Below are 25,000 nucleotides of genomic sequence, written 5' to 3' on the forward strand. Positions count from 1 at the left end.
ACAGAACTCAACCAGGACAACAGAACTCAACAAGGACTAAAACAGAACTCAACCAGACTAAAACAGAACTCAACCAGGACTAAAACAGAACTCAACCAGGACTAAAACAGAACTCAACCAGGACTAAAACAGAACTCAACCAGGACTAAAACAGAACTCAACCAGGACTAAAACAGAACTCAACCAGGACCAAAACAGAACTCAACCAGGACTAAAACAGAACTCAACCAGGACTAAAACAGAACTCAACCAGGACTAAAACAGAACTCAACCAGGACTAAAACAGGACTGAACCAGGACTAAACTTCGTCTGGTCTCTGGTCTCTGTCCTGGTCTCTGGTCTGGTCTCTGGTCTGGTCGTGGTCCTGGTCTTGGTCCTGGTCTTGGTCCCTGGTCTTGGTCTGGTCTGGTCTGGTCGTCTGGTCTGGTCTCTGGTCTGGTCTGTCTGGTCTGGTCTGGTCTCTGGTCTGGTCTCTGGTCTCTGGTCTGGTCTTGGTCTGGTCTTGGTCTCTGGTCTCTGGTGGTCTTGGTCTGGTCTGGTCCTGTCTGGTCTGCGTCCTGGTCTTGGTCTGGTCTCTGGTCCTGGTCTCTGGTCTCTGGTCTCTGGTCTGGTCTGGTCTTGGTCCCTGGTCTCTGGTCTTGGTCTCTGGTCCTGGTCTCTGGTCCTGGTCCTGGTCTCTGGTCCTGGTCTCTGGTCCTGGTCTCTGGTCTGGTCTCTGGTCTTGGTCTCTGGTCCTGGTCTCTGGTCCTGGTCCTGGTCCTGGTCTCTGGTCTCTGGTCTGGTCTTGGTCTCTGGTCTTGGTCTCTGGTCTTGGTCCTGGTCTCTGGTCTCTGGTCTCTGGTCCTGGTCTTGGTCCTGGTCTGGTCTGGTCTGGTCCTGGTCTAAAGGATACTGCTGATGATGGAGCAGAAGGTCCAGAGCGTGAGCAGGAGTCGGGTCTTGGTCCTGGTCTCTGGTCTCTGGTCTGGTCTGGTCCTGGTCTTGGTCCTGGTCTTGGTCCTGTCTTGGTCCTGGTCTTGGTCCTGGTCTAAAGGATACTGCTGATGATGGAGCAGAAGCTCCAGAGGTGAGCAGGAGTCGGGTCTCTGGTCTGGTCTTGGTCCTGGTCCTGGTCTCTGGTCTTCTCTTGGTCCTGGTCTCTGGTCTCTGGTCTTGGTCTCTGGTCTTGGTCCTGGTCTTGGTCCTGGTCTCTGGTCCTGGTCTTGGTCCTGGTCTCTGGTCTTGGTCCTGGTCTTGGTCTCTGGTCCTGGTCTCTGGTCTGGTCTTGGTCCTGGTCTTGGTCCTGGTCTTGGTCTTGGTCTAAAGGATACTGCTGATGATGGAGCAGAAGGTCCAGAGCGTGAGCAGGAGTCGGGTCTTGGTCCTGGTCTCTGGTCTTGGTCCTGGTCTTGGTCCTGGTCTCTGGTCTTGGTCCTGGTCTGGTCCTGGTCCTGGTCCTGGTCTTGGTCTTGGTCTAAAGGATACTGCTGATGATGGAGCAGAAGGTCCAGAGCGTGAGCAGGAGTCTGGTCTTGGTCCTGGTCTCTGGTCTTGGTCCTGGTCCTGGTCTCTGGTCCTGGTCCTGGTCCTGGTCCTGGTCCTGGTCCTGGTCCTGGTCTAAAGGATACTGCTGATGATGGAGCAGAAGGTCCAGAGCGTGAGCAGGAGTCTGGTCTTGGTCTGGTCTTGGTCCTGGTCTCTGGTCCTGGTCCTGTCTGGTCTGGTCTTGGTCTGTCTGGTCTCTGGTCTTGGTCTTGGTCCTGGTCTTGGTCTGGTCTGGTCCTGGTCTGGTCTGGTCTGGTCTGGTCTGGTCTGGTCTCTGGTCTTGGTCTGGTCTTGGTCCTGGTCTCTGGTCTGGTCCTGGTCTCTGTCTGGTCCTGGTCTCTGGTCTCTTGGTCCTGGTCTTGGTCCTTGGTCTAAAGGATACTGCTGATGATGGAGCAGAAGGTCCAGAGCGTGAGCAGGAGTCGGGTCTTGAACAGGGTCTTGCTGTGGACCTCGGGCTGCATCCAGAACGAGACCAGAGTCTGGACCAGGACTAGACTAAACAGGTAAAACAGGACTAAAACAGGAACAGGAACCAACCTAAAACAGGACTAAAACAGGTAAAACAGAGTACTAAAACAGGCCCCCTAAAACAGGACTAAAACAGGAACAGGGGAACAGACTAAACAGGACTAAAACAGGTCTTCTACAGGATAAACAGGACTAACAGGACTAAAAAGGACTAAAACAGGACTAAAACAGGACTAAAACAGGACTAAAACAGGACTAAAACAGGACTATAACAGGACTATAACAGGACTAAAACAGGTAACAGGACTAAAACAGGACTAAAAACAGGACTAAAACAGGACTAAAACCAGGACTAAAACAACAGGACTAAAAACAGGACTAAACAGGACTAAACCAGGTCTAAACCAGGTCTAAACCAGGACTAAACCAGGTCTAAACCAGGTCTAAACCAGGTCTAAACCAGGACTAAACCAGGTCTAAACCAGGACTAAACCAGGTCTAAACCAGAACTAAACCAGACTAAACCAGGTCTAAACCAGGTCTAAACCAGGTCTAAACCAGAACTAAACCAGGACTAAACCAGGTCTAAACCAGGTCTAAACCAGGAACCAGGTCTAAACCAGGACTAAACCAGGTCTAAACCAGGACAAACCAGGTCTAAACCAGGACTAAACCAAGATTCAAACTAAAATCTTTGTCGTGTTTGACCTCTGACCTGGAAGTTGGCGACGACACACATCCCGAGCGACGACACGACTCCGAAGAAAAGTCCGAGTCGGTTTAAGGCGACGAGACGAGAGTCCGAGTCCGAGGAGAGCGCCCCCACCTGTTTGTACCGCACGTACACCGTGAACACACCTGAGGACATGAGGAGACGAGGACAAGAGACACAAGGACGAGACGAGGGCATGAGGAGACGAGGGCATGAGGAGACGAGGGCATGAGAGACACGAGGACACGAGGAAACAAGGATACAAGGACACGAGGAGATGAAGACACGAGGACATGAGGAAACAAGGACACGAGGAAACAAGCACACAAGGAAACGAGGACAGAAGGATACGAGGAAACAAGGACACAAGGAAACAAGGACAGAAGGATACGAGGAAACAAGGACACAAGGAAACGAGGACAGAAGGATACGAGGAAACAAGGACACGAGGAAACAAGGACACAAGGAAATGAGGACAGAAAGATACGAGGAAACAAGGAAACAAGGACACAAGGAAACGAGGACAGAAGGATACGAGGAAACAAGGACACGAGGATACAAGGACACAAGGAAACGAGGACAGAAGGATACGAGGAAACAAGGACACGAGGAAACAAGGACACAAGGAAACGAGGACAGAAGGATACGAGGAAACAAGGACATGAGGATACAAGGACATGAGGAAACAAGGACACGAGGACATGAAGACACGAGGACACAAGGACACAGGACACGAGGACACAAGGATAGAAGGATACGGGGACAGAAGGATACGAGGAAACAAGGACACGAGGAAACAAGGACAGAAGGATACGAGGAAACAAGGACACGAGGAAACAAGGACAGAAGGATACGAGGACAGAAGGATAAGGAAACGAGGAACAAGGAGGACAAGGATACGAGGAAACACAAGGAAACAAGGACACAAGGAAACGAGGACAGAAGGATACGAGGAAACAAGGACACGAGGATACAAGGACACAAGGAAACGAGGACAGAAGGATACGAGGAAACAAGGACACAAGGAAACAAGGACACGAGGATACAAGGACACGAGGACACAACGAAACGAGGATACAAGGACACGAAGACACGAGGACACAAGGATACAAGGACATGAGGATACAAGGACATGAGGAAACAAGGACACGAGGACATGAAGACACGAGGACACAAGGAAACGAGGACACAGGACACGAGGACACAAGGATAGAAGGACACGAGGACACAAGGATACAAGGACACCGAGGACACAAGGACACGAGGACACAAGGACACGAGGACAAGAAAGAACAGTTTAGAAAAAAACATCAGTGTGTTTTTTTTCTCAAACGATTGAAGATTTAACTGTGGAATTGTGTTCAGTTTCATTTAAACTCGTCTGAAATCTGAATTTTAAACGTCTTAAATCCTCGCTGATTTATTGAATGAAACGGTTAACTACAGATTCATAAATAAATTCAGAAAATAGTCATTTAATTTAAGTTCTGAAAATTGAATAATTTAATTTAACTTCATCTGAGTGTTTAAATATGTTCAGTTTATTATAAATGTTGTAAAATCGTGTCAGTTTCTGTTTTTGGCCTTAGTCGACTTTTTATTTTTGTCTCGTGACACAAAAACAGAAGAGGAAGTGACAAATCAGGCCAAAGGGACAGTTTCAGCTCTAAATTTTTCACAAATATTTCTTCATTATAACAACGAGAGCTCGAACTGTTCCACTTTTGTCTGAACAAAACAGAAACGTTTTGAATTCTGGGTGAGTGTTTGTGGACGTACAGACGAGACACAAGGTTTGAATTAGAATATTTCACAATGAATGAAATAACTTCAATTAAAAAATAGATTAAATGGAAATAATTGGGGAAAAAAGCATTTGAATTTCTCACCTTGAGTTTTTTTCGATTTGAATTTCTCAACTTGAATTTTTTTCGATTTGAATTTTTCAACTTGAATTTTTTTTTTTTTTTGAATTTGAACTTGAATTTCTTTTATTTGAATTTCTCAACTTGAATTTTTTTCAATTAGAATTTTTTTCGATTTGAATTTCTCAACTTGAATTTTTTTCGATTTGAATTTTTTTCAATTTGAATTTCTCAACTTGAATTTTTTTCGATTTGAATTTTTTTCAATTTGAATTTTTTTCAATTTGAATTTCTCACCTTGAATTTTTTCGATTAGAATTTCTCACCTTGAATTTTTTTTCAATTTGAATTTCTCACCTTGAATTTTTTTCAATTTGAATTTCACACCTTGAATTTTTCTCAATTTGATTTTTTTTTATTGAATTTTTTTGCAATTTGAATTTCTCACCTTGAATTTTTTTTCAATTTGATTTTTTTTTTTACTGAATTTTTTTTATTTGAATTTCTCACCTTGAATTTTTTTCAATTTTTTTTATTTGAATTTTTTTTATTTGAATTTTTTTTTTATTTGAATTTCTCAACTTGAATTTTTTTTTATTTGAATTTTTTGCAATTTGAATTTCTCAACTTTGGTTTTGTCAGTTTAAATTAAAGATGCTGAAACGTCGTGTAAAATCACATCCACCAATCACATTTAATGTTTTTTTTTTTAATAATTATTTCCATTTCAACTATTTTTTTATTCAAGTTATTTCATTCATCATGAAATATTCTAATTCAAAACTTCGGCACATTTGTACGTCCATAAGTCTTTAACAGACGCATCAAGAATCTCAGACTTCAGGTCATCGTACAAATCAAACTGGGAAAGATCCTGTGAAAAAGTGAGCATCAAACCTCCATGTTTGTTTTCCCAGTGGGACGAGTCTGTTGACAAAGTCGATCTTTTCAAGTCTTTTGAACCATTTCAATTTGTTTCTGGTTCTGATATTGTCATATTTTAGTTTTGGGATTCGGACATCGTTAATTGTTGTGGTTGTTGGATCCAAACAGCGGAAAACGACTCCAAAAATGTGTTTGCGAACTGCATAAATGTAAAAGTCTTCTTGAGATTGTTGATGCGTCTATTAAGGCTTCAGAAAAAGTGAACATGGCCCGAAAAATTTCAACGGGCCACAACTTGGGAACGACTCAAGGGACTGAGCGAAAATTTGAGATTCTTTCATTTGGTCATTTTAGAAATTTTTTAGAATTTTTTTCAGCCAAATCTGAGCCGGCTCATGGGGGAGATTCATTAAAAACGTCTGATTTAATTTTCACCTATGCTCAAACATTAGTGCGTCAGGAGATTTGATTTGCACGCGGACGATGAGCCTCTGCGACGATTTTTAAACTCTTATTATTCGCGTTTTCGAGAAAAGTCATCTCACTCCTGCTTTTCTTTGTGTGAGAAAACGTTTCGGCGCCTCAGATTTTTTATAAACGAAGGATCTGAACCGTCGCTGCTCTGAGGGTTTTACCTAAAAAGGCCGAGACGTCCAACATGATCCCGAACACACAGCGCTCCGGAGCCATGGTCCCCGTGTCACTGAAACAAACCACACGGTGAGAGGAGGAGACAGGTGCAGACGGGTGCAGACGGGTGCAGACGGGTGCAGACGGGTGCAGTACCTGATGTAGGGCAGCAGGGGGTCCACATGTCTGAGGACGACGGCGGTGATGTAGGCGAAGACGAAGGCGGCGGACGTCCACACGACCAGAGCCGCGGGAAGAGCGCACAGACCCTGCTCGAACCACCACATCTGACCCAGACCGAGACCAGGACCGAGACCAGGACCGAGACCGAGACCAGGACCGAGACCGAGACCAGGACCACGACCGAGACCGAGACCAAGACCAAGACCACGATGAAGACCAAGAGAGAGAGGAAAAATAAAAATTAAAAATTACATTTAATACAAATTTTAAAAATCAATCAAATGACATGATAATAAATACATAATGAAATATAATTTTAAAAAAAAGAAAGAAATTATGAAAAATAATAAAATGAAATAATAACAAGCTAAAGAAATAATAAAAAGAAAAGAAAAAAAAGAAAAGAGAAATGGAATGGAATATTAAAAATAATCAAAGGAAATAATGAAAAAAATAAGATGAAATTAAATAATAAATGACAGTAATTGTAATAAAAAAGGAAAAAATTAAATGATAATAAATAATGAAAAATTATAAAATTAAATTTCAAAAATCTGAAATAAATAGTAAAATGAAAAAAATAAATAAAATACTAGAAAAAAAAATGAAATAAATAATGAAAATAAATTAAATTAAATAAAAAAATCTGAAAAAAAAAAAATAAATATAAGAATATAAAAATAATAATAAGATGAAATTAAATAATAAAAGACCTGGTTTAGTCCCAAAATAGTCCTGGTTTAGTTCTGGTTCAGATCTAGTTTAATCCTAGTTTAGTCTTGTTTTAGTCCTGTTTTAGTCCTAGTTTAGTCCTGTTTAGTCCTGGTTTAGTCCTGGTTTAGTCTTGTTTTAGTCCTGTTTTGGTCCTGATGGTTTAGTCCTGGTTTAGTCTTGTTTTAGTCCTGGTTTAGACCTGTTTTAGTCCTGTTTAGTGTTTGTAGTTTAGACCTGGTTTAGACCTGGTTTAGACCTGGTTCATCCTGGTTTCAGTCCTGGTTTGGTCCTGATGGTTTAGACCTGGTTTAGACCTGGTTTAGTCCTGGTTTAGACCTGGTTTAGTCCTGGTGGTTTAGATCTGGTTTAGTCCTGATGGTTTAGACCTGGTTTAGACCTGGTTTAGCCCTGATGGTTTAGTCCTGGTTTAGCCCTGATGGTTTAGACCTGGTTTAGTCCTGGTTTAGTCCTGGTTTAGCCCTGATGGTTTAGACCTGGTTTAGCCCTGATGGTTTAGTCCTGGTTTAGCCCTGATGGTTTAGACCTGGTTTAGACCTGGTTTAGTCCTGGTTTAGTTTTGCCTCTTGAAGGAAACGTTTAATTGAAGCTGAAGAGGAAATGCTTCGTTAAAGTCGCAGATGTTTCTTTGGAGGAAGTGAAACGAAATTATTTTTACTGTAAAAAAAAAAACAAAAAAACAAAAACGAACCCGAGTCAAACGCGATAAAAACGACATTTAACAAACATTTGACAAACGCACAAGAGTCTCCGGAGGTTTAGAGTGTAAAAGTGTAAAAGTTTAAGTTTTTCGGTCACATTTTCTCGTGTTTTTCATGCGGCGCTAATCAGTCTCACGTTACCCGCAGACCTCACCTCTCCGCCGGGCTGCAGCTCCGCCGGGGCTCGGGGACGGGGGGGAGGCTCCGGAGCTCCCCGAACAAACACAACAACAACAACAACAAAAATAACAAGAAAAACAACAACAACAACAACAGCAGCAGCAGCAGCGGAGCACGAGCCGCAGACGCACGACTCCCGCGTCTACGTCAACGATACGTCAACAAAGGCCGCCATCTTGGTACGGGAGAAAACGCCGGTTTAAAGTCCGAGACTAGACCTGGTTTAGTCCTGGTTTAGTCCTAGATTTGTCCTGGTTTAGACCTGATTTAGACCTGGTTTAGTCCTGGTTCAGTCCTACTTTAGTCCTGTTTTAGTCCTGGTTTAGTTCTGGTTTAGTCCTGTTTTAGTCCCAGTTTAGACCTGGTTTAGTTCTGGTTTAGTCCCCGTACCAAGATGGCCGCGGTATAAACATACGCCGTGCTCACTGCGCATGCTCCCCGCGCTCTCCCCGGGGTTTGGACTCTCAGGCGCTCAACTCCGTCAGACCGACTCCGAAAAAACGACCACAACACTCCAGAATTTCCGCTTAAAGCTTCACTTAAAACGTAATAACGAAACTTAGCGTCGCGTTTGTTTATTCCTGATTTTATGTTGCGTTTTATTGACGTTCTGATGTCAAAGTTTGTCGTTTTCAGACGCGGAGCTGCGGAGGGGGGAGGAGGACAAAGCGCAGGGGGAAATTCGGGACAACGCGTGGGGTTTTCTCCGTAAACTGGAATTTTTCTTGAGGTTAGTAAATTAAAAATAAATAAATGTGTGGTGTTTACAGACTCACACTGTTGCACATGCGCTCTCAGGTCGTGTAAACCCGGGTTCGGTCCAGTCCCGGTTTTCACGGGGTTTTTTCATTTGTTTGTTTTGTTTGTTGTTGTCGTGAAGCAGCTGGAAAAAACTCCGTGAATCTGGATTTTTAAAAATGTATTGTTTAATTTATTTCAGAGGTTCCACGATGCGTTTATTTAGTTGTGCGTAAAAAAAAAAAAAAAAGTTTGGAGTTTGGAGAGCACATCAAAGTTTTGTGAAAATGGTGTAAAGCAAAGTTTAGTCCTGCTTTAGACCTGGTTTAGACCTAAAATAGTCCTGGTTTAGACCTGGTTTAGTCCTGGTTTAGACCCAGTTTAGTCCTGGTTTGGTCCCGGTTTAGAACTGGTTTAGTCTTGGTTTAGTCCTGGTCTAGTCCTGGTCTAGATCTGGGGACTGAGACCGGGACAGAGACTGGGGCCGAGACTGAAAATGGGATAGTTTTAAACTAAAACCAGGACTTAAACCAGGACTAAAAAAGTTACACACTGTGGCTTTAAATGTGTTGCTTTTCTTTTTTTGATAAAAGTGGAATCAGTTTGTTTTAAAAGTGTCAGAGGTGAAAGTGTGAACGAGTCTGTGAAGGACTTCACTCTTCTCTTCTCCTTCTCCTTCTTCTTCGTGTGCAGATGGCGTCCGGAGCAGACGGACTTTTAAAGTGTGAAAAATGTGAGAAATCGTTTCAAACGTCTCGAGCGTTGAAGATTCACACGCGGCACCACGACCGCTCCAAACACCAGTGCCCCGTCTGCAGACTCGAGTTCACCTACGCCAGAGAACTGCAGCTGCACCACAGGGTCTGCAGGTACCACGCCCCCTGCAGGCGCAGGACTACTGACCCACTACTGACCGACCACTGACCGAACACTGACCGACCACTGACCGAACACTGACCGACTACTGACCTACCACTGACCGACTACTGACCTACCACTGACCGACTACTGACCACTGACCGACTACTGACCGACTACTGACCGACCACTGACTGACACTGACCGACCACCGACACTGACCAACCACCGACACTGACCGACCACTGACACTGACCTACCACTAACCGACTACTAACCGACTACTGACCGACCACTGACTGACACTGACCGACCACCGACACTGACCAACACAGACACTGACCGACCACAGACACTGACCGACTACTGACACTGACCGACTACTGACACTGACCGACTACTGACACTGACCGACTACTGACACTGACCGACTACTGACACTGACCGACCACAGACACTGGCCAATCACTGACCTCTGACCTCACCTCGTCGTCTGTAACTGAATTATGGTCTGTTTTTTTCTTCAGTAAAAGAACATGGCGGCCCGGCGCGGCGGGCAGTGCCGCGTCGCGTCTGTGGAAGTGCGGCGAGTGCGGGAGGACGTCTCTGTCGAAGGAGCAGCTCCGCGCGCACAGGCTGATGCACGACGCCGAGCGAACCTACGACTGCCGCGTCTGTGGGCGGAGCTTCGCCAAGTTCCACAGTCTGAACCGACACCAGGACCAGCACCGACAAGACCGAGACCGGGACCAAGACCGGGACCAGGACCAGCACCGACAAGACCGGGACCAAGACCGAGACCGGGACCAAGACCGGGACCAGGACCAGCACCGACAAGACCGGGACCAAGACCAGACGACAAGACGAGACCGGACCAAGACCGGGACCAGGACCAGCACCGACAAGACCGAGACCGGGACCAAGACCAGGACCAGGACCGGCACCAAGAAGACCGGGACCAGGACAGACAAAACCAGGACCGCAACGAAGAGCGGGGAGCGACATTCACCCTCCGAAAACTCCAGACAATAAAAGAGAAAAACATCAGGTAAGAGAAACCAGGACTAAACCAGGACTAAACCAGGACTGAACCAGGACGAGACCAGGACTAAACCAGGACTGAACCAGGACTAAACCAGGACTGAACCAGGACTAAACCAGGACTAAACCAGGACTAAACCAGGACTAAACCAGGACTAAACCAGGACTAAACCAGGACTAAACCAGGACTAATCCAAGTGTCCTGGGTCACATTTGAAAAAATCATTAAAATTTCAGATACAGGAACATAGGGGCAGTTGGATTTGGGAACTTCAGGTGCAGTTTGAACACAACTTTAGTGTTTTGTTGGTGAGATCCACAAATCAAAAACAGAGGCGACAGTCGTTGAGTCGACACTGAACTGTACACGGCTCTTGTCCGTCCTGAGCTCGGCCGTCGGTTCTGCTGCAGGTCCGGGTCTGGTTTGGTGGGAGACACTGGGACCAGGAGCCACAGGGGGGCGCCGGCTCACCAAACTGTTGTTGTGTCTCTCGGCAGGACACTTGAGCCGCAGAGTGTGAGCGAGCTGTGAGCGGCGACGGAGCAGATGGAAAGACCAAAGAGTGTGTCACATGTTCATCAGTGTCCAGGTTCTGTCAGTGTTCGTGTTTCTGTGTTTACATGTTCACTGACAAACCTGGACACTCATGTCCACGTCACATGATCAAATGTTGTGTCCCGGTTTCTTCACATAATCTTACAAATGCACAAGCGCAAAACTGAACTTAAATCAATTTCATAAACCAGGAAAAATACAAACCGTGAGCTCCTTTAGCGTCAGAAGCTAAGGAGCTACGAGATCTCCCACAATCCACTGCTCACATCAAACCAACAGATTCTTCAGTCAAATCTTCTGCAGAAATAAACTCAACTTTACAACATATAAACCAGAAACACTAGACACAAAACTTAAAGGTTGTATAGAAGATTTTCCAAGGAAAGAGAAATGCAGCGACTGTTTGTCCTTTTATAAATGTTGCGCTTCGCACCTTTTCCCCTTCTCTTCTTCTTTCAGCAACATCAAAAACAGACTTTCTTTTGCGGCGAACCGGTCGTGAATTCTTCTCTGCCAGTAAATCAAAATTTGTGCAAACTGAGAGCTACAGTTCAAAAAAGACGCCAAGAACCGCTAAACATGAACCGCGAACATAAACCACACAATCCCAGCGCGTCGGCAAGTCAGCGACGCTAGAAACGTAGGGAGTTTGATTGACAACCTAACAGCCAATAGGTAAAGAGGTAGCCTTGTTTTCTATTGGCTGATGTTTATCTGCCCTCACTACATCCACAGTTGATGGATTTTCATTCTTTTTTTTGGTCATCATAATTACAAGGCTGCTGCTTCTTTATAATTCTATTTTGAACTTTCATTGACAATTAGAAAAAATATTTTAAAAAATCCTCCATACAACCTTTAAGACCGTTTGGCTAATTAGCATAAACTGTTAGCGGTGATAAAAACAGCTGCTCCTTGTGCCGCTGATGTGGTTCAGTTTCTTTTGGACTAAAAGACACGACTCTGTGGATTATGTGAGTTGTTTTAGTGACAGAAGAGGTGCTGATGATGGTGAGTCTGTTCTGTGTGTGTTGTTCAGGAGATAGTTCATGTTTTAGTTTTTCAGTGTCACACGAGTGCAGATTGTACATGTGCAGGTTTAGTGCAGCTCTTTATTTTACAGTCATTTCACTCGTTTGGTCATTTTATTTATGTTGGTCAATTTATTTATGTCTCTACTGTTGTGGTGAAAGGCTGGAAAGTGTCTTTTGGACACATGTGACTCAACTTTATGTTGCAGTAACCGGGATACTGCGTTTACATGCCACAGTATCCCGGTTACTATCGGAATAAACCAGCTACAGTAACACGGTTTCTAATAACCGGGACACTGCATTTAGATCAGAAGTGTCAAACTAATTTTGTTCCGGGGGTCGAGTCCAACCGACTTTGATCCAAAGTGTCCGGATCAGAAAACTCATGTCATATAAACCCCAAAAATAACAATAAGTTCAAATATTTGTGCAGAGAAACACAAATCTATTACACAAATCTTTTTTAATTGATGAACTCTTTCTTTTACAAAATATTATAATATTATGAACAACCTGAAACTTTAAGAAAAATACAATTTCAACACAAAGTTTGAACATGAACTTGTCTGTAAATAAGAATAAGTCAATTTTTGTTGTAAAATCCTGCACTCGGCTCCACTTTTCTCATGTTGGACATTTTTCTGATGAGGGTGTCACGGTCAACAGTCAAAACGATCGTCCTTTAAGAGCGTTTGGAAAGAGACAAGTCTTCATTTGTGCTGCTCTGGTGGGAGGGGCCACGTACAGAGACGCTGGAGACGCTGCTGTGATAAACACCACAGAAAATTAACACCATTTTAATAAAAAATATAATAAAAATATTTGAGTAGAAAATCAGCCGAGGGCCAGATTAAAGGTCTTGGAGGGCCGGATCTGGCCCCCGGGCCGCATATTTGACACCTGTGGTTTAGATGAACCATGAAGAAACCGGGAGACTCAAAAATCCCGATCATAACCGGGTTATTGATGTGCTGTAAACACACTCACTGAATTCACCTTCTTCCGTTCTCAGGAAGCACAGAGTCCAGGTCGCCCACCGACCCCAGCGCAGACGCCTCCTCCACCTCCAGGAAACGCCGACGGGGGCCGAGGGCTTCGGGTGCGACCAGTGTGAGGTGAGATGCTTCACGGCGAACGCCCTGCGGAGACACCTGCTGCTGCACTCGCCCGCGCGGCCGCACCAGTGCCCCCAGTGCAGCTGGAGGTTCACCAACCGCAAGAACCTGAAGCACCACCTGACCACGCACCAGGACGAGAAGCCGCACGCCTGCCACGTCTGCGGCAAGAGCTTCGCCCTCGAGACGCGACTCAAAGATCACCAGCTCCACCACCTGAAGGTCAGACCCCACCCCTGCTCCAAGTGCGGGAAGAGCTTCACCAGACCCTACCTCCTGAGGGTTCATCTGCTGAAGGAGCATCCCTGGAGCTACACGGACGAGACGGAGGACGGAGCGGAGCAGACGAGCGAGAAGAAGAGGAGAGGGTCAGAGGAGCAGAGGAGAGGGTCAGAGGAGAAGAGGAGAGGGTCAGAGGAGAAGAGGAGAGGTCAGAGGAGAAGAGGAGAGGGTCAGAGGAGAAGAGGAGAAGGTCAGAGGAGCAAACGGAGCAGACGAGAGGGTTAGAGGAAAAGAAGAGATGGTCAGAAGATGCAGAGGAGCAGAGGAGAGGGTCAGAGGAGCAGAACAGCCCTCACTTCTGTCCAGAGGAGCAGACGAGAGGGTCTGAGGTTTTGGAGGAGGAAAGGAGAGGGTCAGAAGATCCAGAGGAGCGTCGGGAGCGAGGTGAAGGAGCGTGGGAGCAGAAGGTGAAGGAACGTCGGTGCGAGTGGAGCGAGCGCCGACACGAGTACAAACAGGACGGGGTTTTCGAGTGCAGCCACTGCGGCAAGAAGTTCACGAAGAAGCGAGGCCTGCTGGTCCACACCTGCGCCCACAGCGAGCAGAGCGGGCGCCACAGGTGCGACAGGGGCAGGTGCGCGCGCAGCTTCGCCACCGCCGCCGAACTGCGCCGACACCGCCAGTTCCACAGCGTCTCCGGAGCCAAGAAGAGGGAGCGACGGATCCAGTGCGGCCAGTGCGAGCGCCGCTTCCAGACGGCGTACCACCTGAAGATGCACCAGCGCTCGCACGCCGCGCCCAACGAGCACGCCGCGGCGCGGAGAGCGAAGAGCGAGAACGCCGCGGCGCGGAGAGCGAAGAGCGAGAACGCCGCGGCACGACTACAAGAGGCGGGGAAGAGTGAGAGCGAAACGCCGCGACTACAGGGGGCGGTGAGGAGCGAGAACGCCACACCGAGCGAGCACGCCACGGCACGACTCCAGGGGGCGGCGAGGAGCGAACACGAAACACCGCGAGTCCAAGGAGCGGCGAAGAGCGAGAAGACGACACAGTGCAGCTCTGAGGAACATCAGGAGGAGAAAGGTGAGACCCAAAGACCAACAACAGCTTCTGTTTGTCACATTGTGTCGTGTCGTTTCTGAACCGATTTTTCGTTCTGGAGCCTCGTTTATTTTCGTTCTGCATTTTGTTTTATTTTGGTGTTAATTTTTTTGTCCTGGAGTTTGGTTTTTGTTCTGGAGTTTTTTTTTAATTCTAGAGTTTTTTTTTTCACTGTGGAGTTAGTTTTGTCTTTCTGAAGTTATTTTTTTTTGTTCTGGAGTCTCATTTTTTTTGTTCTGGAGTTTCGTTTTTTTTGTTCTGGAGTTTAATTTTTTCGTTCTGGAGTTTCCTTCTGCATTTTGTTTTATTTTGACGTTAGTTTTTTTGTTCTGGAGTTTTTTGGGGTTTTTTTCGTTCTAGAGTTCGTTTTTTTGTTCTGGAATCTCGTTTTTTTTGTTCTGGAGTTTTTTGGGTTTTTTTTTTTCTGTTCTAGAGTTCATTTTTTTTCATTCTAAACTTTGTTTTTTCGTTCTGGAGTTTTGATTTTTCCGGTCTGAAGTCTTGTTTTTTCGTTCTGTCTCGTTTTTCCGTTCTGGAGTTTTGTTTTTTTGTTCTGGAGTTTAGTTTTTTCCGTTCTAGAGTTCTTTTTTTTTCATTCTAAAGTTCGTTTTTTTCATTCTGGAGTTGATTTTTCCATTCTGAAGTCTCGATTTTTTCGTTCTGGAGTTTAGTTTTTTCATAAATCTGCCCCATCACCAAATGTTGAACCAACAAACTCCACAAAGGAGAAACATTCTTCATGAACAATTTATCCAAAACGATCAAGAGAAGAAAGAACAAAACTTAAAGGAAACAACGAGACTCATGAGTCACAACAACAAACTCAACTCATGTTCTGATCAGGAACAAAACAGAAGCAGTTTGTTCACTCAGATTCATCAGTGTCCTGAAAGTGAAATGGTGCGACTTGACTCGGCCGTAGTGACCAGGGACCATCACCATCACGTAGCAACGCACCAGAGGTTTCTGAAAATCTAGAGTTTGTCGGCCAAAAAAAGCAGAACATTGTTCTCGTATCGAAATATTCTTCTTCTTTCTTCTTATTTTTTTCCTAACCAACTCATCCATTTTTCAGCCACTGAACCGTGATGAAAAGTCCTGAAATTTTGTCGTCTGGTAAAACTCGCGCTTCTCTAACTTTTGGCTGTTTCCATTTTCCAAACAGAAATAAAATGTCTCGTCAGCCCCAAACCACTCAACAGTCGTTTTTCAATATAAAACCAAAAATAAGAAAACAAAAAAACAACAGGTTTTCTTCGTTATTTGTCTCCAAAACCAAAATGAAAAAAACAGATAATGATTCGTTTTTTCAGTTTTCGATTTTGTGTTTAAATGAAAAATGGAAAAAACAGATAACGGCCGTTTCCCGTTTACGTGACTTCAGTGACTGTGAGAATCAGACTGACTGACCAGGACTGACTGATCCAGGACTGAACCAGGACTGAACCAGACGACTGATCCAGGACTGATCCAGGACTCAGGACTGACTGATCCAGGACTGACTGTCCAGGACTGACTGATCCAGGACTGACTGATCCAGGACTGATCCAGGACTGATCCAGGACTGATCCAGGACTGATCCAGGACTGAACCAGGACTGATCCAGGACTGAACCAGGACTGATCCAGGCCTGATCCAGGTCCGGGACCAGAGCAGGACCAGACTCCGAGCCTCAGCTTCGAGCTCCGGCCCTGCTGTGGTCTGGTCCCAGTCTGGTCCTGGACCTGGTCCATTTGAACCAAAAGCTCTTAGTTCGGTTTGTTTTCGTTGGTGTGAAAGTGTCAGTTTGATGTTTTGCTCCACCTCAGAACCAGCAGCTCGTCCACACGGAACCAGCGCACAGACGACGACACGGAACCACTCGGACCACTGGTCTCAGTCTCAGTCCTGGTCTGGTCCCGGTCTCAGTCCTAGTCTGGTTTTGGTCTGGTCTCGGACCTGGATCAGTCCTGGTTCAGTCCGTACGCGATGCAAAAGTCCAACATCACAGTCACTGAAGTCACGTAAACGGGAAACGGTCGTTATCTGTTTTTTCCATTTTTCATTTAAACACAAAATCGAAAACTGAAAAAACGAATCATTATCTGTTTTTTTCATTTTGGTTTTGGAGACAAATAATGAAAAAAACTGTTGTTTTTTTTCCGTTTTCTTATTTTTGGTTTTATATTGAAAAACAAATGAACGAACGACACACAGATTTAATACAAATTTACACATTTACATAAAAACCATGACCCTGAAGTTCCACAAAGCTCCAGACTCTCCAGACTCTGACAAAGGTCGGGATCAGTTCTTGAGTTTTGTCGCCTTCACAGATTAAATTCGTTCTTCTGTGTTTGTCGTGTCGTTTGGACTCGGTGAAGTCGACTCTTTTAGTCGAGTCCAAATGTAAAAAAAGGAGAAAAAAAAAAGATCATTTCTCTTCATATTTGCACATTAAACTCTTCTTCTTTTATTCTCTTCAGACGCTGTGACCCAAAGTGAACCACGCCCCGCCCCCACAGGACGACGCCCCCTGCTGGAGCACGACGAGAACCACGACGAGAACCACGACGAGAACCACGACGAGAACCACGACGAGAACCACGACGAGAACCACGACGAGAACCACGACACAGACGAGCGCGAGGACATCAGCGGGCGCGACGAGGACGACGGGCGCGACTCCTGCTCCACCCTGAGCGTCGTTCTGGACTCGGACTCAGACTTGGTCCCGACGCCGGAGCCGGACGTGACCCTCGGGCGGCGAACACGAGAAGAACCCGGCGCCGAAACCCACCGCGTGTCTTTAAACGATTCTCTGCAGCTCCAGAACCGGACGCCCACGATCGAGTGCGACGTTTGCGGGCAGATCTTCAAACGGCGGCGTTACCTGACGCAGCACAAGCGGCTGCACCTGCCGCTCCGGCCGCACACCTGCCACGACTGCGGCAAAGGCTTCGTCAAACCCCACCTCCTGCGCGAGCACCGGAGCCGACACCACCCGGACGCCGACGCCGCCGCCGCAGGAGGAGGAGCCGGGACCAGGCGCTTCCTCTGCACGGACTGCGGCGCTCGGGTCGACCTGAGCTTCACCTCCGTCACAAATGTGTTCTGTGTGAGCGACTTGACTCACATCAAATGTTTCATTAAAAATCACAATTTAGTTTGACGCCAAATAAAAATCACTTTCTACCTCAACCAGTCGTCTTCACTCACGGCTCGTCTGGCGGCTCGTCTGGTGTGGCTCGTGTGGTGTGATGTGGCTCGTGTGATGTGGCTCGTGTGGTGTGATGTGGCTCGTGTGATGTGGCTCGTGTGATGTGGCTCGTGTGATGTGATGTGGCTCGTGTGGCTCGTGTGATGTGATGTGGCTCGTGTGATGTGGCTCGTGTGTGATGTGGCTCGTGTGTGATGTGGCTCGTGTGATGTGGCTCGATGTGGTGTGTGATGTGGCTCGTGTGATGTGGCTCGATGTGGCTCGTGTGGTGTGGCTCGTGTGGTGTGATGTGGCTCGTGTGATGTGGCTCGTGTGGTGGCTCGTGTGGAGTGATGTGGCTCGGTCGTGTGGTGTGGCTCGTGTGGTGATGTGGCTCGTGTGATGTGGCTCTGTGGCTCGTGATGTGGCTCGTGTGTGATCGTGTGATGTGTGTGGCTCGTGTGGTGTGATGTGGCTCGTGTGTGATGTGGCTCGTGTGATGTGGCTCGTGTGATGTGATGTGGCTCGTGTGGAGTGATGTGGCTCGATGTGGCTCGGATGTGAATGTGTGATGTGGCTCGTGTGATGTGAGTGATGTGGCTCGTGTGTGTGTGTGTGTGTGTGATGTGGCTCGTGTGTGATGTGGCTCGTGTGTGATGTGTGTGTGATGTGGCTCGTGTGATGTGATGTGGCTCGTGTGTGTGATGTGGTGTGTGTGATGTGGCTCGTGTGTGATGTGGCTCGTGTGTGATGTGGCTCGTGTGTGATGTGGCTCTGTGATGTGGCTCGTGTGGAGTGATGTGGCTCGTGATGTGGCTCGTGTGATGTGATGTGGCTCATGTGGAGTGATGTCAAAGAGGAGGAGAGGGTCAGAAGTTCAGGAGGGTCGGGGTCAGATTAGGGTCAGGGGGTCAGAGGAGGGTCAGGGGGTCAGATTAGGGTCAGGGGGTCAGAGGAGGGTCAGATTAGGGTCAGGGGGTCAGAGGAGGGTCAGGGGTCAGATTAGGGTCAGAGGGGGGTCAGAGGTCAGAGTGTGGTGTGTGTTCGTGGACAAAGAGCCGGAGTCGGAGTTTGATTTAAAAAAAGGTTTTAACTTAGAGAAGCACAGACAGCGAGTTTATTTACAAAGGCCAACGCCATGACAACGCTTACAAAAACAAAAGACAGGGGCGACAGGGGCGACAGGAGTGACAGGGTGAGAGGAGTGACAGGGGCGACAGGGGCGACAGGAGTGACAGGTGTGAGAGGAGTGACAGGGGCGACAGGGGTGACAGGAGTGACAGGTGTGACAGGAGTGACAGGGGCGACAGGAGTGACAGGTGTGACAGGGGCGACAGGTGAGCACCGCGTCTCTGGAAAACCCCTGTGGATGAGTCCAGGACCGAGACAAACTGAGTCTGGACGAGGATCTTCTGCTCAGGACCAGACTCGGACCAGACTCAAAACGAGAGAAGAACACTGAACGGCAACGACAGCAGCAACACACCGGGTTAGTCCTGGTTTAGTCCTGGTTTAGTCCTGGTTTAGTCCTGGTTCAGTCTAGATGTAGTTCTTTTTCAGTCCAGATTTAGTCCTGGTTTAGTTCTGTTTCAGTCTGGGTTTAGTCCTGGTTTAGTTCTGTTTCAGTCTGGGTTTAGTCCTGGTTTAGTTCTGTTTCAGTCTGGGTTTAGTCCTGGTTTAGTTCTGTTTCAGTCTGGGTTTAGTCCTGGTTTAGTTCTGTTTCAGTCTGGGTTTAGTCCTGGTTTAGTTCTGTTTCAGTCTGGGTTTAGTCCTGGTTTAGTTCTGTTTCAGTCTGGGTTTAGTCCTGGTTTAGTTCTGTTTCAGTCTGGGTTTAGTCCTGGTTTATTACTGACTTCATCTTTGGCTCAGTCCCACACAGTTTAGTAACATCTTACTGTTCAGACCTGGTTTGGTCCTGGTTTAGTCCTGGTTTAGTCCTGGTTTAGTCCTGGTTTAGTCCTGGTTTAGACCTGGTTTAGACCTGGTTTAGTCCTGGTTTAGACCTGGTTTAGACCTGGTTTAGTCCTGGTTTAGTTCTGGTTTAGACCTGGTTTAGTTCTGGTTCAGTCCTGGTTTTTCAGTTTTGTTTTTTTGAACCTTTGAAATGTTTAAATATTTTTGTTGTAACAGAAGGTGGAGGAGGTTGAAGGTTGAAGGTTGAGGAGGTTTTTGAAAATCCTCCAGAGCAGCGACGACGAGACACGAGGACGAGGAGTGTGGACTCGACTCGACTCGACTCGGAGAAAAGTATAAATGACCTCTGGATGAAAGAAGTAACGAGATTTGGAGTCGGGACCTGAGCAGATTCTCCGGAGTCATTTTCAACAAGAACAAGAAGAACATGAGGAGGAACATGAGGAGGAACATGAGGAGGAACATGAGGAGGAACATGAGGAGGAACATGAGGAGGAACATGAGGAGGAGGAACATGAGGAGGAGGAACATGAGGAGATGAAGCAGACACGTCGGGGTGGAGTGACAGCGCCCTCTGCTGATGAAAAAGTGACACTGATTAAAGTTTAATATTTGGATTTTCCTCAAACACGAACGCGAAGCCGACGGATCCAACCAGAAGTTTTAAGAACGTCCCCCTCATCCAACAGAGGAACCTGAGGGACCAGACTAGAGGAACCAGAGAGGGACCTGATGGACCAGAAGGAACCTGAGGAACCTGAGGAGACCTGAGGAACCTGATGGACCAGAGGAACCAGAGGAACCTGATGGACCAGAGGAGACCAGAGGAACCTGAGGAGACCAGAGGAACCAGAGGAGACCAGACGGAACCTGATGGACCAGAGGAACCAGAGGAACCAGAGGAGGTCACTGTGAGGTCATGAGGACAGAGGAGACGAGGCGGTTAGGAGGTTAGGGGAGGTTAGGGGAGGTTAGGAGAGGAGATGAGGAGACGAGGAGACGAGGACGGAGGGCGCAGGAGGGAGGGAGCAGGTGTCAGTGGTGTCCCGCGGGGGGCGCTGTGGAGACGCTCTTGATCTTGAAGACGTGGATGTGGAGGTGGCAGGCGATCTGGTTACACACGCTGACGCAGTAACGCACCAGGTCGAACAGGGACAGCACCTGACGCACAACGACACAAACGCACAACGACAAGGTCACACAACAACGTCGAGCTGTGCGTTTCTGACCCTGGATCAGTGTGTTTCTGACCCTGGATCAGTGTCTTTCTGACCCTGGATCAGTGCGTTTCTGACCCTGGATCAGTGTTTCTGACCCTGGCAGTGTTTCTGACCCTGGATCAGTGCCTTTCTGACCCTGGATCAGTGCCTTTCTGACCCTGGAGCAGTGTTTCTGACCCTGGATCAGTGTGTTTCTGACCCTGGATCAGTGCCTTTCTGACCCTGGATCAGTGCGTTTCTGACCCTGGATCAGTGCCTTTCTGACCCTGGATCAGTGCGTTTCTGACCCTGGATCAGTGTTTCTGACCCTGGAGCAGTGTTTCTGACCCTGGATCAGTGTGTTTCTGACCCTGGATCAGTGTGTTTCTGACCCTGGATCAGTGCGTTTCTGACCCTGGATCAGTGTGTTTCTGACCCCGGATCAGTGCGTTACTGACCCCGGATCAGTGCGTTTCTGACCCTGGATCAGTGCGTTTCTGACCCTGGATCTGTGTGTTTCTGACCCTGGATCTGTGTGTTTCTAACCCTGGATCAGTGCGTTTCTGACCCTCTAACCATGGAGTTGTTTGTTTCTGACCCCTCTGACACGAGTTTTTTTTTTGTTTCTGACCCCTCTCACCCTGTAGTTTTGAGTTTCTGACCCTGGAGTTATTGGTTTCTGACCCCTCAAATACTGGATCTGTGTGTTTCTGACCCTGGAGCAGTGCGTTTCTGACCCTGGATCAGTGTGTTTCTGACCCTGGATCAGTGTGTTTCTGATCCTGGATCTGTGTGTTTCTGACCCTGGAGCTGTGTTTCTGACCCTGGAGCTGTGTTTCTGACCCCTCTAACCCTGGAGTTGGGTGTTTCTGATCCTCTGACCCTGGTGTTTCTAGCCTAGTCTGTTTCTGACCCTATGATCCTTGTGTTTCTGACCCATCTGACCCCGGTGTTTCTGACCCCGGTGTTTTCTGACCCCGGGTCAGCAGGACTCACCAGCGCCGCCCACAGCACCAGATACTCGTCGATGAAACTGTTGAAATACTGATCGAGGAACAGAAGCCCAGGCCCCAGGAACGAGAAATCATGAAGGTGCATCTCACTCTTGGTCATGTGGGCCACCTGCAACAAACACACACACACACACACACAACACACAAGAGCTAAGTCACTCCCCCTTCAGAGCACTATCAAGTTCAAGTTTGTTTTTCACTTCACATTTCACTAAAACTCACTTCACATCATCACGTCTGAAATTTTACAAAAATCCCGTCTTTCCTGGTTTATTTTTGTTTTGTTTATAAAGTTTCTTCCTGGTTGGACGCAGCAGCAGCAGCAGCAGCAGCAGCAGCAGCAGCAGCAGCAGCAGCGACGAACGGAAACGACACAAAAGTCCATAAATGTAAATAAAAGTGTTGTGTTTGTGTCGACGACCGAGGCAGAGATTCTGTTTTACACTTCAGCACGTCCTGGACTTTTACACTTTTATCCACAAACGGCCGTAAAACTGACAAATATTAACCACAGGACACAAGTGCAGAGTCTGAGCCGGTCCTCATCAGTCTGACCCTTTACACTCATGTTTACGTGTCGTTTACATGTCGTTTACGAGTCGTTAAACATGTTGTTTATGTGTCATTTTCATGTCATTTTACGTGTTGTAGAACATAATTTATGTCGTTTCCGTGTCATTTACATATAGTTTACATATTGTCGTCTTGTCGTTTACATTTTGTTTATGTGTCGTTTACGTCTAATTTACATACAATTTATGTGTCATTTACATGTCATTGACATGTTGTTTGTCTGTCCTTTATGTGTCGTTTACATATAGTTTACGCGTTGTTGTCTTGTTGCTTACATGTCATTTACGTGTTGTACGTGTCCTTTTTGTGTCGTCTTCGTGTTGTCGTTTTTTAGTTCATGTGTCGTTTTCGTGTCCTGTAACATGTGGTGGAACATGTTGTATTGTGTGGTGTAACGTTTCATGTAACATGTGGTGTAAACATGTGGTGTAAACATGTCGTGTAACATGCGGTGTAAACATGTCGTGAAACATGCGGTGTAAACATGCTGTGTAAACATGTGGTGTAAACATGTGGTGTAAACATGCGGTGTAAACATGCGGTGTAAACATGCGGTGTAAACATGCGGTGTAAACATGTCATGTAAACATGTCATGTAAACATGTGGTGTAAACATGCTGTGTAAACATGCTGTGTAAACATGCGGTGTAAACATGTGGTGTAAAGATATCGTGTAACATGTGGTGTAAACATGTGGTGTAAACATGTGTGTAAACATGTGGTGTAAACATGTGGTGTAAACATATTGTGTAACATGCGGTGTAAACATGTGGTGTAAACATATCGTGTAACATGTCGTGTAAACATGCGGTGTAAACATGGTGTAACATGTGGTGTAAACATGCGGTGTAAACATGTGGTGTAAACATGTGTGTAAACATGCGGTGTAAACATGTGGTGTAAACATGTGGTGTAACATGTCGTGTAAACATGTGGTGTAAACATGTGGTGTAAACATGTCGTGTAAACATGCTGTGTAAACATGTGGTGTAAACATGCGGTGTAAACATGTCGTGAAACATGTGGTGTAAACATGTGGTGTAAACATGTGGTGTAAACATGTCGTGTAAACATGCTGTGTAAACATGTGGTGTAAACATGCGGTGTAAACATGTCGTGAAACATGTCGTGTAAACATGTGGTGTAAACATGTGGTGTAAACATGTCGTGAAACATGTCGTGTAACATGTGGTGTAAACATGTGGTGTAAACATGTCGTGTAACATGTGGTGTAAACATGTCGTGTAAACATGTGGTGTAAACATGTGTGTAAACATGTGGTGTAAACATGTCGTGAAACATGTGGTGTAAACATGTGGTGTAAACATGTGGTGTAAACATGTCGTGTAAACATGTTGTGTAAACATGCGGTGTAAACATGTGGTGTAAACATGTGTGTAAACATGTGGTGTAAACATGTGGTGTAAACATGTGGTGTAAACATGTGGTGTAAACATGTGGTGTAAACATGTGGTGTAAACATGTGGTGTAAACATGTGGTGTAAACATGTGTGTGTAAACATGTGGTGTAAACATGTGGTGTAAACATGTCGTGTAAACATGTCGTGTAAACATGCAGCGGCGGCGGCTCTTACCACCAGTTTGTTGGTGATCTTGGCCGACACGAAGCCGAATGCCAGGATGTAGAGGCAGGGGTGTCTCTGGAACAGCCCCACCGCAGATTTCTTATAAATCATCATGGCCAGAATGATCACGGTCCCAATGTGCAGGACCGGAGACAGGACGCTGGTGCCCTGACACACACACACACACACACACACACACACAGACACACACACACACACACACACACACACAGACAGACAGGGCCGACAGGGACAAACAGGTCAGACAGGACTTTAAAATCAGAAGATGCTGCTCAGAGTCTACAGTGAACTTTCTGACCCTCTGACCCTGGAGCAGTGCGTTTCTGACCCTGGATCTGTGCGTTTCTGACCCTGGAGCTGTGTTTCTGACCCTGGAGCTGTGTTTCTGACCCTCTGACCCTGGAGCTGTGCGTTTCTGACCCTGGAGCTGTGCGTTTCTGACCCTGGATCAGTGCGTTTCTGACCCTGGAGCTGTGCGTTTCTGACCCTGGAGCTGTGTTTTTGACTCTCTGACCCTGGAGGTGTGTTTCTGACCCTGGAGCTGTGCGTTTCTGACCTTGGAGCTGTGCGTTTCTGACCCTGGATCTGTGCGTTTCTGACCCTGGATCTGTGCGTTTCTGACCCTGGATCTGTGTGTTTCTGACCCTGGAGCTGTGCGTTTCTGACCCTCTGACCCTGGAGCTGTGCGTTTCTGACCCTGGAGCAGTGCGTTTCTGACCCTGGAGCTGTGCGTTTCTGACCCTGGATCTGTGCGTTTCTGACCCTGGAGCTGTGCGTTTCTGACCCTGGAGCTGTGCGTTTCTGACCCTGGATCTGTGCGTTTCTGACCCTGGAGCAGTGCGTTTCTGACCCCTCGCTGTTGACCCCGGTGGGCGTGGACACTCACAGCGATGGTGGAGCCGTTCTTGCCCACTCCTCCGGTGAAGATCACTCTGAAGTAGTTTGTGCAGGAGAAAATGGCTCCTAA

At 46.8% G+C, this 25,000-nt stretch overlaps 3 protein-coding genes across 4 annotated transcripts in view; 1 reads left to right on the forward strand and 2 right to left on the reverse strand.

Annotated features, from left to right (window-relative positions):
- Positions 1–8,026, reverse strand: part of dram2b (DNA-damage regulated autophagy modulator 2b) — a 15,485-nt gene extending 7,459 nt beyond the window's left edge. Inside the window, exons 1-5 of the mRNA XM_055159600.1 lie at positions 7,859–8,026; positions 6,245–6,375; positions 6,094–6,161; positions 2,705–2,854; positions 1,908–2,018 (exon numbers count right to left, since the gene is read on the reverse strand). Coding sequence (XP_055015575.1) covers positions 1,908–2,018; positions 2,705–2,854; positions 6,094–6,161; positions 6,245–6,375 — 460 coding nt within the window. The 5' untranslated portion in view covers positions 7,859–8,026. The remainder of the gene's footprint in view (positions 1–1,907; positions 2,019–2,704; positions 2,855–6,093; positions 6,162–6,244; positions 6,376–7,858) is intronic.
- A 1,289-nt stretch (positions 8,027–9,315) lies between these two features.
- Positions 9,316–17,729, forward strand: LOC110162497 (zinc finger protein 91-like). The gene is made up of 6 exons (XM_055159602.1): positions 9,316–9,491; positions 10,008–10,183; positions 10,336–10,528; positions 13,124–13,615; positions 13,657–14,531; positions 17,015–17,729. Exons 1-6 carry the CDS (start codon positions 9,316–9,318, stop codon positions 17,698–17,700), a joined length of 2,598 nt encoding a protein of 865 aa, XP_055015577.1. The 3' UTR covers positions 17,701–17,729.
- Positions 17,730–19,196: 1,467 nt separating this feature from the next.
- Positions 19,197–25,000, reverse strand: part of cept1b (choline/ethanolamine phosphotransferase 1b) — a 13,645-nt gene continuing 7,841 nt past the window's right edge. For both annotated transcript variants that reach the window (XM_055158912.1, XM_055158911.1), the window contains exons 7-10: positions 24,920–25,000; positions 24,022–24,180; positions 21,837–21,962; positions 19,197–20,802 (exon numbers count right to left, since the gene is read on the reverse strand). The exon at positions 24,920–25,000 is cut by the window's right edge and continues 51 nt beyond it. In XM_055158912.1, coding sequence (XP_055014887.1) covers positions 20,677–20,802; positions 21,837–21,962; positions 24,022–24,180; positions 24,920–25,000 — 492 coding nt within the window. In that variant the 3' untranslated portion in view covers positions 19,197–20,676. The remainder of the gene's footprint in view (positions 20,803–21,836; positions 21,963–24,021; positions 24,181–24,919) is intronic.

Source organism: Boleophthalmus pectinirostris, unplaced genomic scaffold (assembly GCF_026225935.1).
Source record: "Boleophthalmus pectinirostris isolate CB_2022bp ecotype Guang Dong unplaced genomic scaffold, ASM2622593v1 HiC_scaffold_23, whole genome shotgun sequence".
In the NCBI taxonomy this organism is placed as follows: Eukaryota; Metazoa; Chordata; class Actinopteri; order Gobiiformes; family Gobiidae; genus Boleophthalmus; species Boleophthalmus pectinirostris.